At 32.1% G+C, this 13,042-nt stretch overlaps 2 protein-coding genes across 3 annotated transcripts; one reads left to right on the forward strand and one right to left on the reverse strand.

The window, feature by feature from the left end:
* Positions 1-164: 164 nt before the first annotated feature.
* LOC126772238 (SRR1-like protein) lies at positions 165-1,422 on the forward strand. 2 transcript variants are annotated; one of them, XM_050492518.1, is made up of 3 exons: positions 165-333; positions 411-474; positions 1,108-1,422. In XM_050492518.1, the coding sequence occupies exons 1-3, from the start codon at positions 191-193 to the stop codon at positions 1,126-1,128; spliced, it is 228 nt and encodes a 75-aa protein (XP_050348475.1). In that variant the 5' UTR covers positions 165-190; the 3' UTR covers positions 1,129-1,422. The 2 variants fall into 2 exon arrangements, with proteins under 2 accessions (XP_050348475.1, XP_050348474.1); XM_050492517.1 differs by lacking the exon at positions 1,108-1,422 and having other exon boundaries at positions 411-1,101.
* Positions 1,423-1,455: 33 nt separating this feature from the next.
* LOC126772210 (short/branched chain specific acyl-CoA dehydrogenase, mitochondrial) lies at positions 1,456-12,886 on the reverse strand. The gene is made up of 9 exons (XM_050492472.1): positions 12,676-12,886; positions 12,463-12,586; positions 6,203-6,303; positions 5,114-5,320; positions 4,063-4,233; positions 2,945-3,108; positions 2,701-2,845; positions 2,297-2,432; positions 1,456-2,080 (listed from the first exon to the last, which is right to left on the reverse strand). Exons 1-9 carry the CDS (start codon positions 12,703-12,705, stop codon positions 1,902-1,904), a joined length of 1,257 nt encoding a protein of 418 aa, XP_050348429.1. The 5' UTR covers positions 12,706-12,886; the 3' UTR covers positions 1,456-1,901.
* Between the last annotated feature and the right edge of the window lie 156 nt (positions 12,887-13,042).

Here is a 13,042-nt window from a genome sequence, read left to right on the forward strand (position 1 = left end):
GAATGCTTAAAATACACTTTCAAAATGAGAAGAACTATATACAAATATAAGATTAACTACCGTTCAAAAGAAATATCACGGTTATTTATATATTAAAATCTTATTTGTAGTTTACATAGTTATATATATTAATAATTCATACTTTCATAGTTTTCAGGCTGTCAGGCAGCCGACTAAATTAGAATTAGAAATGTCAGAACTGAAATTTGACAGTGATGGTTTTGAAATTGTTAGAATTAAAAAAGGTTTAAAAAATAAATCAACAAAAGTACCTCCTAAAAATATACATTTCGAAAAACAAGAAAATAAAATAGACGTCGTAAAATCTTATAGGTAAATTATTAGTATTCTACATACTATGGCAATTTATTTGAGGTTATACAAATGTTTTAATTCATATTAATTTTTAGGCGTATTGAAACCTGCGTAGAAGATCTAGAGATCTCGGAATATTGGAAAAACGCGAATAAAGCTGTGAGTAATATTTTAAAACATGAAAAAATTGTAGAAATAGTGTGTTTTGGACTCGGTCATATAGGAGAATGTAATATTTCGCGATATCAATTAGCACTATTACTGTGTATAAAGAAAACTTTTAAACCTGAAAAGGTACTCGTACATGATCCGATATTTTACATTGATGAATGTGAAATTCTCAAAAAATTTCAATTAAATGTTATTGAAGAAAACACTGAAGGAAGTTACATAATAAACAAGCATGGGGTTACCTTAGTTTATCTACCACATTGCCCAAAACAACTCACTAATAACTTTCTATGGAGCAATTGGACAGACAGCTTAAAGAATTGCATTCTTCTTTGTAACAGTTTTACTTCTCTCTTGGAAAATAATATAACTCGGGTTATTAATGAAACTGTTCCTTTAATTTATAAAATACATCCATTCATTCACGAAGTATCATTAGAAAACAGTTTCACATACAAGGACATCTTTAATGACACATCATTACACTACTTTCCTAGGGAAAAGCTTAAATTAGTACCTAAAGATTTTTGGGAAAAACAAGACAAACCAAAATATGAGAATACTGAAGAATTTATTACTTCATTAATGATAGAAAAGTTGACAATCTGAATTTGTTTGAAGGTCCGGAAATGGCATCAATAACAACAAAGCCTGCACTTGTTACCTTGAGACAAGTGCTGTCCGAATTGCGGAAGCAAAGTTCTACAAAAAAACTAGCTGAAAACCAAATGGCTAGATATATTTTAAATCAATATAGAAAGTATCAAACGACTGATCAGCAGCTATGCAAAGCAGCAGATGAGATGCATTTCAAGGCTAAAACATATTTTGAGTACCTACACTGTACTAGGAGATATAAGGAAATTAATTCAGAATTCAAAGGGAAAGGAGAGAGGAGTGTTGAGGAAACAGCTAGAATGGTTGGATTTAAAATGCCACACGAACCGAAATGAAAGAAATTAATTAATTTGGATACATTTTACTAGTTATATAATATTAATAAACAACATCATCTTGTATTGAATATAAAATCTTTTTACAAAAATATAACAATTTAGAAACAACAATGTGTATATAGTCAATTACCAATATTTTATTTGTATGTAGCTCATAATTAGTTTATGTAAATTGTAGACAATATTATATTTGTGTAATAGAAATGTACAAATGTTTTATTTTCTATCTTAAGTGTAATAAATTCATATTGCTTTTAAACATTTTATTAAATTCATATTGCTTATAAACCAAATTGGATTTATACACTACAAAATAATGATTTATAATCAAACAGAAAAAGTTATGTTGTATAGTACACATGATAAAACCCTGTTTCCTTAAAAATTGTATACAATATAGTGAAACTTTACAAAGTACTTTAAATGCAAATATTCAGTGTCGCCAGATCTTGATATTATTTACTGTGTATATTCCTTTTCTATGTATTTTGCTATAGTTTGCAATTGCATATTACTTGTTCCTTCATAGATAGTTCCTATTTTAGCATCTCGGAAGAATTTCTCTTGAGGGAAGTCACGGGTGAAACCAACACCACCCATAAAGTCAATACATTTTGAGGTCAAAGTTTGAGCGATTTCTGAAAAACAAACCAAATTAATAAAATTATGTACAAGCCATGAGGAACATGTAAATGATTAAAATAAAATAACAATACCTTAGTTTCTATTTATTCTATTTAAGCAGATTACACCAAACTTAATATCAAAAGTTTTTTTAGAAAAGTTACGACAATTTTTTTATTCTATTGAAATATAATTGGTCAGAATTCAGAGAAAATGAATTTATTTTCTACCTGAAGCAAAGTATTTGGCCATTGCGGCTTCCTTGACGAAATCTTGTCCATTTTCTTTGAGACGCGCTGCGTTATAAGCAAGGAGACGCGCCGCTTCTAATTGTGTCTGTAAGTGAGCTATTTGATAGCTGATACCCTGGAATGGAAGTTCACGTCAATTATTTTGGGTAACAATTAAGCTGGCTTCATACTGTAAACGACAGCGCTCTACCCAAGTTTTATGCCTATTTAAGCACTTATCAATATTATATTATAATTATGATGATTTTGTGAACCGATATCGGCCGCTGCCATACTCGTCGGAGACAGGTCTACTGCGAAGGTTATATTAGTAAAGTGCACAGTTATTACTATCTTGGCCGAAATTCGGCCAGATGTTTAAGGATATATTATTTAAAATTTACCTGGTAAGAATAAATCTTGTTGCCAAACTGCTTCCTCTCTAACGTGTATGGGATAGTGGCGTCCATACATCCCTGACAAAGACCGATCATTTGCGCTGCAATACCGATACGACCCTCGTTTAAGAAACCAGCTGCGTATTTGTATCTAAAAGAAGTAAACTTATATTTTAGTGATTTTCCTTTGGATTGTGAGCACGTGACCTTGAATAGATCATACCTCTGAAGACTTAAGATAAAAACTCACCCTTTTCCATATTCACCAAGAATATTCTCTTCCGGTACCCTAACGTTGTCGAAGTGTACCATACAAGTGCCGGACGCACGTATCCCGAGTTTGTTTTCCGGTTTGGCAACACTTAAGCCGGGGGTGTCCCGTTCTACAATGAAACAGGTGATACCTCGGTAACCCTTAAAAAAAATTGTTCTAAACTATATTACCTTTACAAAGCAAAAGAATATAAAATTCCTATTTTGTATCTAATTATATCTATTGCATAACAATGTTATGTTATGTTAATTATATACAAAATGCATACATTTAAGTAACATTGTAAGAAAATAACTTTTTAAATATAGAAATAATTTTACTCAAAAACTATGTATCAAAATAATAAAAAATCAAATTATTTATATAATATTATTCCATTCTTTACATTACACAAAATGCATATACGTCATTTATCTTAAAAACATTAATAGTTAGATTAAGAGAGAAATAATATCTCAATGGTAAAGTTTACGTAATATAATTCGATATTAAATTACGTTATTTTGCGATTAATTTATTGCATCATTATTTTGATAAGCTTGGGTCAGTACCGCTCAACTGATAACCAAGAAATATTGCGCTTTTATTTAAATGAAGATCAAAATATTATTCAAATGGTACATAACGTTCGGATAAATATAATTCTTTGTTTTAAATTTAAACGTCCCAAAATTTGACAATAATTTTTCTCTTATAAAGAAAATTTAGAAGTTTGTTTCGGTAGGTTTTATTGTAATTTAGCGAATATTCATTTCCTTACATAAGGTAATTGTATTGCATTTAGATTAGTCAACAGATATTAAATAATTTTGTTTTCAATATATATATATATATTGAACGGTCGCGCTAGTTTAAAAAAAAATTAAGTACTAAACACAAACGGAGTTTGATGCTTGTTGTGCGTAATTTCGACTTGTCTATGGTTTAGAAGTGACATCAACTAGCCTCGTCATTTATATGTAAACTTTTACCGTTTTAATTCTAGAAGCAATTTTTTTTATTAAGAGAGCAAAAAGTGGTATTTTAACATAATCTATCTATTACTTTGCTTCAATTTTTATTTTACTTTGAACTGCTATCTGCTAACTTCTTACCTTTGATGGATCAGCATTAGCCATTACAAGGAAGACTCCAGCGACATCGGAGTTCGATATCCACATCTTGGAGCCGTTAATAACGAAGTCTTTTCCTTCTTTCTTTGCCACGGTTTTTAAGGAAAACGCGTCAGAACCAGACGTGGGCTCGGTTAAACAGAAACTACCAGCCTGAAATATATTTTGAAATGTATATTATAAAATAATAATATCCTGGGACAATTTTCACACACGGCCATCTGATCCCAAATTAAGCTTGTACAAAGCTTGTGCTATGGAAACCAGACAACTGATATACTACATATACTACTTTTCTTTTGTAAATACATACTTATATAGATAATTACACCCAGACTCACGACAAACAGACATGTTCATGCACACAAATGTCTGTCCTGGGTGGGAATCGAACCCACAACCTTCGGCGTGAAAGGCAAGTGTTCTACCAACCACGCCAACCGGCTCGTCAAAATAGAATAGATAAACAAAAAATAGGTAGATAGACTAGAAATGATGGTAAGTGATTACCACCGCCCCTAAACAGTGGCAGTGTCAGAAATATTAATCATTTATAACGTAACCAATGAGTCACCCACCTTGGGAGCTGAGATTTATGTCCCTTTTGTGCCTGTAGTTACACTGACTTACTCACTCTTTAAACTGGAAACCAATTGTTGGTATTTAATGCTGTTTGGTGCAAAAAGGAACTACATAATGATTGTTTCTATTAAATATTTACCTAAACATCGTGTACATAGTTGACTGTTGTAGTAATATGTACCAATATACATGGTTATGTATATTGGTTGGAACTGATAATTAGTTAATTCTAAATTACCATATAAATTAATTTCTTTTTTTTTTGTATAATTTACAAGGTAACGCAACATATACTGCACTGTGAATATTATTTGCAGTCTGGCCTTTTTTTCTTATAACGAAAATTGTATGCGCTTGAGATGTGTTCTTTTTTTCCAAAACGAGGCACATACATACTATTTTATTGAGCTATTTGCTATTTGGTATGTAAATATTTCAAAAAGGAACTTACGTATTCTGTGCATAACTTCGTCAAATACTTTTGCTTCTGTTCCTCGGTTCCCAACTTCATAAACAGGGAGTTCACCAGTGTATTGTGAATATCCACGTACGCTGCAACTGCAGGGTCCACCCTAGACAGTTCTTCCACCACCAACATCATGGTGAGGAATCCGCACCCTGAACCACTGTATTCTGTCGGGGTTTCGATACCCATTAACTGTTGAAAAAAAAAATTATGATAAGCTGATTAGTCTTACCAGAATTAAATGTATTCCTGTATTCGGTCTGAAACTGTATATTGTGGTTTTCATAATTATTTTTTTATTCATTCGAAGTAACAACTTTGACCCAAATTTTTAGTCCAATGTCCAAGTGTTAAGTCAAAAAAGTTTCAAATGAAACAATGTTTGGTAAATTCATCAATTGCAAAAATAATCTTTTGGGATGTTTGTGCTTTAATATAAACACTACGTAGACCCATGTTATTCTACCCGTACAAATCCGGGATGGATAAATAGTAATATCATTAATGCAAGAGACACATGACCTTTTACGTAAAAGTGAAACCGGTAAATGTAATTATCGTATAGAGATGATTTATGAGTCTTTTCATCTCGCAAAAGGGCACTGTAACGACCATGTGAGTAAATATTAATTATTTTTGTTTTCCTTCCAACATCATATTTGGTTTATACTATAAGTGGATACGACTACGACTGGTGGTAGGGCTTTGTGCAAGCTCGTCTGGGTAGGTACCACCCACTCATCAGATATTCTACCGCAAAACAGCAGTACTTGGTATTGTTGTGTTCCGGTTTGAAGGGTAAGTGGCCCAGTGTGATTACAGGCACAAGGGACATAACATCCTAATTCCCAAGGTCGGTGGCGCATTGACGATATGGATGAGGGTTAACATTACTTACAATGCAATGTCTGTAGGCGTTGGTGACCGCTTACCATCAGGTGGCCTATATGCTCGTCTGCCTTCCTATACTATAAAAAAAAAAAACTAACCCAGTGGGACAGAAGACCTGACACTTAAAGCATTTTTAAGCCCATTATCTATTAAGGGTTCAATATTGTGTGTATTTAAACTTACACCATTATCAAACAACATCTGCCTGATGCTATCGTCGATTTTGTGTTCGTCCTCCATTTTCTTAACCAGTGGCGCTATTTGTTCTGTCGCCAATTTTCTAACTGTAAGACAAAGCGAAGATTTTAGAGTACGAGAAGTGAATGCAACTTTTTTTTATGTATTAGGTTCGAAGAAATACGCTTATTAAGTGAAAAACGTTTCACAACGCGTTGTGGCATATTTAAATCATTCGCAATGCGTTATTCATGTATAAGTCGGCCGAAACGTGTCGAGACTATCTCAAACAGACTGCATAACGAAATCCGCGACGCAACATGAGAAACATAACACCTTACAATTTACATGATTGACTACTCACCTAAATCTAATATATAAAAATCTCTTGTCACGGTGTTTGTGGTCGAACTCGTTCGAAACGGCTCGACCGATTTTTATGAAATTTGTTATGTATATTTGGGAGGTATGAGAATAGGTCGAAAAGTATATTTCATACCGCTAAGTGTTAAGGGTGTCCCTATCCAGAATATTATTTTTTTATTTATTTTAATACATAGAACCCCAAATGTTCACCCTCCTAACCCACATCCCATTTTGTAATCACGATTTTAGTATTTTTGTATGAACAATATCAAAATAATTACTTACAATGAACCTCATCGAACTTTCGTCCACGTCATTCACGAGAAGCGTCGCGTCATTTTGACATTTAAAAATTTGCAAAATATTTAACGATTAATTTAATTGATAAGAAATATAAACGTGTTTTATGATATTGAGGTTAAGGTTGGTAAAATACTAAAAGATCAAATACATTATCGGTATACCGTTTATATCACGATTTTGACGAACAAATCCAACAAAATAACGAAAATGTGCGTGTGGGCATGTCACCATTGAACGGTATGCTCATCGGCACGTATCCTACTGGATAGCAAGGCTATTCCTGAAGTCTATTCGTACACGAAAACATATCGCAAAGGACTTCGTTCTTCCCCGGGTCTCTTCTTCCCCAACCGTACATTGTTTTTTATTATCGTTTTAATTAACACGGAACTTATATCGTGTCTTCACCGCAATTTTATGGAGGAAAGTCAAGCAACCGAAATTGTAGCAAGTGTAAATAATGCAATCTTGAAAAATAAGTTAATAAATCATGTTAACTAATTCAAGTATACATACATTACATACATTCAATATAGACATGATTCGAGTGTTTACTAAATGATAGTATAATCATATGCTCAGCGTCAAAAAAACTATCGACAAAAAAAACAAAATCATTATTTATCAAGCTATTATAACAATATTTAATTTTTAGTAGACTCTGTTTTGATTGTTTGAAACTTTTAAATACATTTTTGATGTTTAATTTATTGTTAAAAGGTTTAAATTACTTTGATAATATTCAAAATAAAATCCTTTAGAAATAATATAATTGTTTTAAATCAAATTTAATTAAACTATAGGTAAAAAAATATATAGCAGTAATTCAATTTTTCTGTTTTAATAGAAACTGTTAGTTGCTAATAATTGAATCGATTTAAAGGCAATAAAAAGACGCGGTTGCCTCACTGGAATTATAAAAGGATTAATTTAAATTAATATATTTGGAGTTGGAGGCAAAATTAAAATTCTCGCGGAAGATGAAAATTATGATGATGGACAACGATGCGACAGCGAAATAGCCAGCGCAAAGATTATGTTCCATTCGTATGTACTATGTTTATCCCATATTCTACCGCCAAACAGCAATATTTAGTATTGTTGTATTCTGGCTTAAAGGGTGATGGAGTCAGTGTAACTACAGGCACAAAGGACAATTTAGTTCCCAAGTTTGGTGGCACATTCGTGATGTAAGAAATATTTTTATTTTATAGTGTATAATATTATAAAGAAAACAAATAGCGGACCACCTTTTTTAAAAGTTCTGTCTCATAATGTGGGACGAATGTACGATGAGCTACCACTCACACACAAAATCCGTAGACATAACCTAAGAAAACAATAATAATTAAACGCATGAAAAAATTCGCAGAGTGGATAAGTAGCAAGGCCAAACGATGTCCGTTTGCGGCTTAGATTTGGGCACACCATGTTTATCACACGGTGGCCGTGTAAATATACGTGGCATGTTCTCGGGTGGGCAAACCATCGAGCTTATTTGTGTTGGCTAAAGACGCACTAACAAAAAATATCGTACACTCAATTGCTCTTCGAAATAATTAACTGCTTTAAGATAAAAATATATTACTTTTTTCATTTTACATTTAACTTTTAATCAAACAATGAATATGTCAATTACATTAATGAAATACATTGAATTGAGAAAATGCATGATTGGTGTTTTTTTGTTTTTATCAGCGATTATCGTCTGCAGCGCTTCTTTTCTTTTTCTGTCATAGATCCCTTCCCCACACACTTACCATACATTCGTTACTTTTTAAAAACCAAAATATTCAGTAGATATCATTTATATGGCAAAACAACGTTTGCCGGGTCAGCTAGTATTTATATCAATTTATGAGCACTCTTAAACCATTTATAAAAACTATAAAGAATCGCTGAATCAATCATGTTTTTAGTACATATACAAAGAATATTAAAAAGGTAAAATCTGGTTTAGAACTTTTGAATGTGTGTTCATAATCTTCAGGGACTACTGCTCGTGCGAATTTACCTACCTTGTCTAGAAACCAACTCGTAACATAAGACCAAAGCAGTTCTAGTCCCGCAGCCGAGTCTATCTTATAGTTTGATATCAAAATTATTTTTTTGCTGAAATTGTCGTTAAGACTTTGGCGCCCATCGCCACATGGTTTATGGCGCTTAGAGTACTTATCTTTGTTTTAACCCACGGCCTACTGAGAACGAGATAGCAATATCTTTTATTCCTGTCATCTTTGTGTAAATATTTTATATCAAATTATCGTCCCATATTATCACATTTACGGTATTAAACAAATACTTTGAAGTAAATATGCGATTTTTATAATATACCTTATCATTTTATAATCACTTACAAACAACTCGTATTTTTGTTCTCTATTTATCGTTGTTATCAGCGAATTTTTTAAGATAACAAATGTCAAAAGGAACTTATTTAACTATAGAGATCAAGTTACTATACAGACAGTCCAATTCAATAAAGATGGTACTGTAGGTACATACGACATATGTGTGTATGTGTTGATGTATATGTGTGTATGTTAGTTTTATTTTATCTGACATGTAAGTGAGGAGGTAAAGAAACTTGTTTAATATCTCCTTTTATTAGCCAAGACAGTCTTAACGTTAAACATTATTCAGGATCGATTTGGAAAAGATTAGAGACAGTGACAGTTTACCATTTAAACTACTTATCATGGTTTGTCGTATTTATTTCATATTTAATTACATTAACCCGTTTTTAAATCTATCCACGTATAAAATGATAATAACTCAGTTTTGTTTCTTTGTAGTATATCAATGATCATGTTTTGATTTAAGGGTATGTTTTTTCCATTCGCCATTTATTAGGCAGACAAAATGGCACTTTATCGCAAACGAATCGAAATGTAATCGTTTTCGTTATTTAGCCGTTTTCTTTTCCTATTCTACTTACACACGATCATCATGGAATATAATCAGAAAAGTATCATGGCCGTTACAAATTAATTGAGTTGATCCCCAATTACGATTCAGCTTTTTTTTATAGAATAGGAAGGTGGACGAGCATATGGGCCACCTGATGATACAGTCACCATCGCCCATAGACATTAGCGGTGTAAGAAATATTAAATCGTCAATGCGCCATCAACCTTTTAGAACTAAAATATGATGTCCCTTGTGTCGGTAGTAACACTGGCTCACGCAATCTTCAATACCAAGTATTACTGTTTGACGGTATAATACGTACATACGCACAAAATTCTACCAACCAGTAGACTACAGTACAATTGTATTACCTATTATTACTATTAAAAATATAGTCTTGTTTTTCTACTAATTATTTACTAAAGGGATATACGGTACATAATATAGGCAGGAAATACTAAGTGGCACCCATAGACAATTAATTACTTTTAGTTTGACGTGGTAAACTCGAAGCCTACTAAGAATTAGAATTATTAATAGGTTGTAGCATATTACCATAAAAAGTGCCTATTCGAATTGATGTTAGGTATGTTATGTCTGTAGTGATATTTTAATGTTCGTAAGTTCTATCGTATTGTAGTATTTATAGAAATAATACAAATTCGCCATTACCATTTAATACAAAAAACTGACACATATTTTTGTAACGCTGGAAAACGCATTACGCGTTTCCGTCACCGGAGCACACAGTAGGCTCGCCGGTATCCAAGCCGCCGATTACGCCCCGAACATCGGAATAGGGTACTAAAAAACCAGCAGTACCCTTTCCGTCTTAACGAGAAGCGCCACGGGATCGCTTGCGTAAACTGACCCATTCTTAACTTATGCCAATACATTATAAATTATTTATTACTTGCCAGTACCGGCAATATTCACATACACTTATCTGTATCATTAACTTTTAGACTAATTTACTAAATATAAATACTAACTTCGAATATTAGTATCAGTCGAGGTCAATGGCGACAAAGCAAATACGTAAATGATAACGCTTATTCTAAATAACTCACTATCGCAGTTAAGTACGTAGTATAAAAGTGAACGTACCTACCTAGTCCGTCATTTGTTTTAGCAACATTTAGGACCTAGAATCTCGTAGGTATTTAGATTGTAATGTGTATACTTATGAAATTGTGAATGTACGCGTTCTTTGCAATCGGTCCTTGACTTTCTGTTATTTATAGAATAAATCATAATAGGTTTTAGGTAATTAAGGTTTTTCTGTGACATAATTATGAAGCCATGACAAATATGAAGCCATGAAAATTATTAAGTCTGTATTCCCAGAATGCCCTACCCCTACCTCAGTTTTAAGATTAGGAAAATACAACCCTAACAAAAACCGACCATCAACAACATCAATATCGACGATCAACAACAGCATATGAAAAAATTACGTAGCGAATTAGCATCTCGAGTACAGAAAGAAGAAACCGACCTTATCATAAAGTATATTAAGGGGATACCTAAAATAATTAAAGATAATTCAAAAAACGAAACCCGCTTACTGTTAACACAAAAAATATAATAACTAGACAAGAATATATTCCAAATATTACCTATCAGAATCTAAATTGTTATGAGGATATACACAAAAACAATTCGTCATTAAAATTTATCTATGCAAACATAAGAAGCCTAGTAAAGAGTAATAAATTAGATGAATTAAAAACCTTAATAAAATCTACACAAACAACTATACATATAATTCTACTGACTGAAACGTGGATAAAATCAGACTTGGACGCATCACTGCTCCAAATTTCTGACTATACTCATGTGTACAATTATCGAAAAAATCGTATTGGTGGGGGAGTGTCTATTTATATTCATAATAGTATAAAATTTGTAAGCACCACTACAATCAATAAAAACCAAAACGAATTTCTCTGGATATACCTAAATAAATATGCCTTAAACATTGCTGTTATATACAAGCCACCGAACACAAATATCAGTGATTTTTTAGAAACCTATGAGCAACAGCTAACTATAAAACATAGAAGTTTAATCTTCGGTGATTTTAATATCAACATCAGGAAAATGTTTTTTATCTATACAAATAAAAATATTTAAATTACGATATAGTTAGATTTATCTTTTTGTACGTAAGTGTTCTTTACTAACCTATGTATTTAAATAGTGATTTAAAAATCACTCTACGTACATTTAAACATTACAAAAGAATTGAGCAATGTTATTAAATTCATTAAAAAAAGCGATAACGACCGCCAATATTTGTTTTTGAATTCACTAGTTTATTTTATTCAATACGTCACAATATAATTATAATAACAGTTTGTCTGTAAGTAGAATTTTTCGTCGCTATTTATTTAGTCAAATATCAAAGTTCTATGTTAACAATATTTTTGTCTGAGAAATATGAACATTTTAAATTAAACTAAGTATAATATGTAAGAATGACATTATTATATTTTATAGCTTAAAATAGGTTGTAATTTATGTATTTCAGTTATTATACCGCATAAATTGTATTGTTCATACAAATTAAGGAAAAATACCTACTAGTTCACTTAACTCGTATACTCGTGGCGTATCAAATTTCGACAAATAAGATCACGTATCAATCTATTGACATCAAATAAAAATGATTAATTTAATGTTACTTGTGTCCTTCATGGCTAATTCATCTTCTGTCAACATTGATAGAGGTCGCGGAGGCGCGTCTGTGCTGAATTTCCTTTGCGCCTTCGCAACAGCTGCAACCGGCGTGCGCCATTGCTCCAGGATCTGCAACATCAGGATATTCCAAATTTGAATACTATAATTTTTAAACACTTATAAGAGCACAAACTTTTTAATCGGTTCATAAAACACACCTTACTACCAACGCGACGCATTGGGAACATCGTTATGGTTTTTTTTATATTTATTTTTGCGGTATATGCGTGCGTGCTCAACGCGAACCGAGCCGGAATACAAACTGGTTGATTTCATACTGGGTGTCAGTTATCTCACTCGTACAGAGATAACATGTTTTACCTAATCGTTTTTGTTCACAATTTATAACATAGAATTAATTTAATACTTCTTTTTATTTTTAACGACATAAATGATTTTGAGATCGGTATAAAATGTTTTGATGGTATCGAGTAACCTTTATTTTTACTTTTATAAAGGTGATATTTCTTTGGCAATGTAAGTTTGTAAATAGTATAAATTTACGTCATGCATTGTTGAAATTGG

This window comes from Nymphalis io, chromosome 12 (assembly GCF_905147045.1).
Source record: "Nymphalis io chromosome 12, ilAglIoxx1.1, whole genome shotgun sequence".
In the NCBI taxonomy this organism is placed as follows: domain Eukaryota; kingdom Metazoa; phylum Arthropoda; class Insecta; order Lepidoptera; family Nymphalidae; genus Nymphalis; species Nymphalis io.

Coding starts and splice junctions, on each gene's coding strand:
- LOC126772238 (XM_050492517.1), top strand. CDS start 191: ATGTCAGAACTGAAATTTGACAGTGATGGTTTTGAAATTGTTAGAATT. Junction 334..410: donor GACGTCGTAAAATCTTATAG/GTAAATTATTAG, acceptor ATTAATTTTTAG/GCGTATTGAAACCTGCGTAG.
- LOC126772210 (XM_050492472.1), bottom strand. CDS start 12,705: ATGTTCCCAATGCGTCGCGTTGGTAGTAAG. Junction 3,109..4,062: donor CTAATGCTGATCCATCAAAG/GTAAGAAGTTAG, acceptor ATTTTTTTTAAG/GGTTACCGAGGTATCACCTG. Junction 2,081..2,296: donor GGCCAAATACTTTGCTTCAG/GTAGAAAATAAA, acceptor TTTGTTTTTCAG/AAATCGCTCAAACTTTGACC.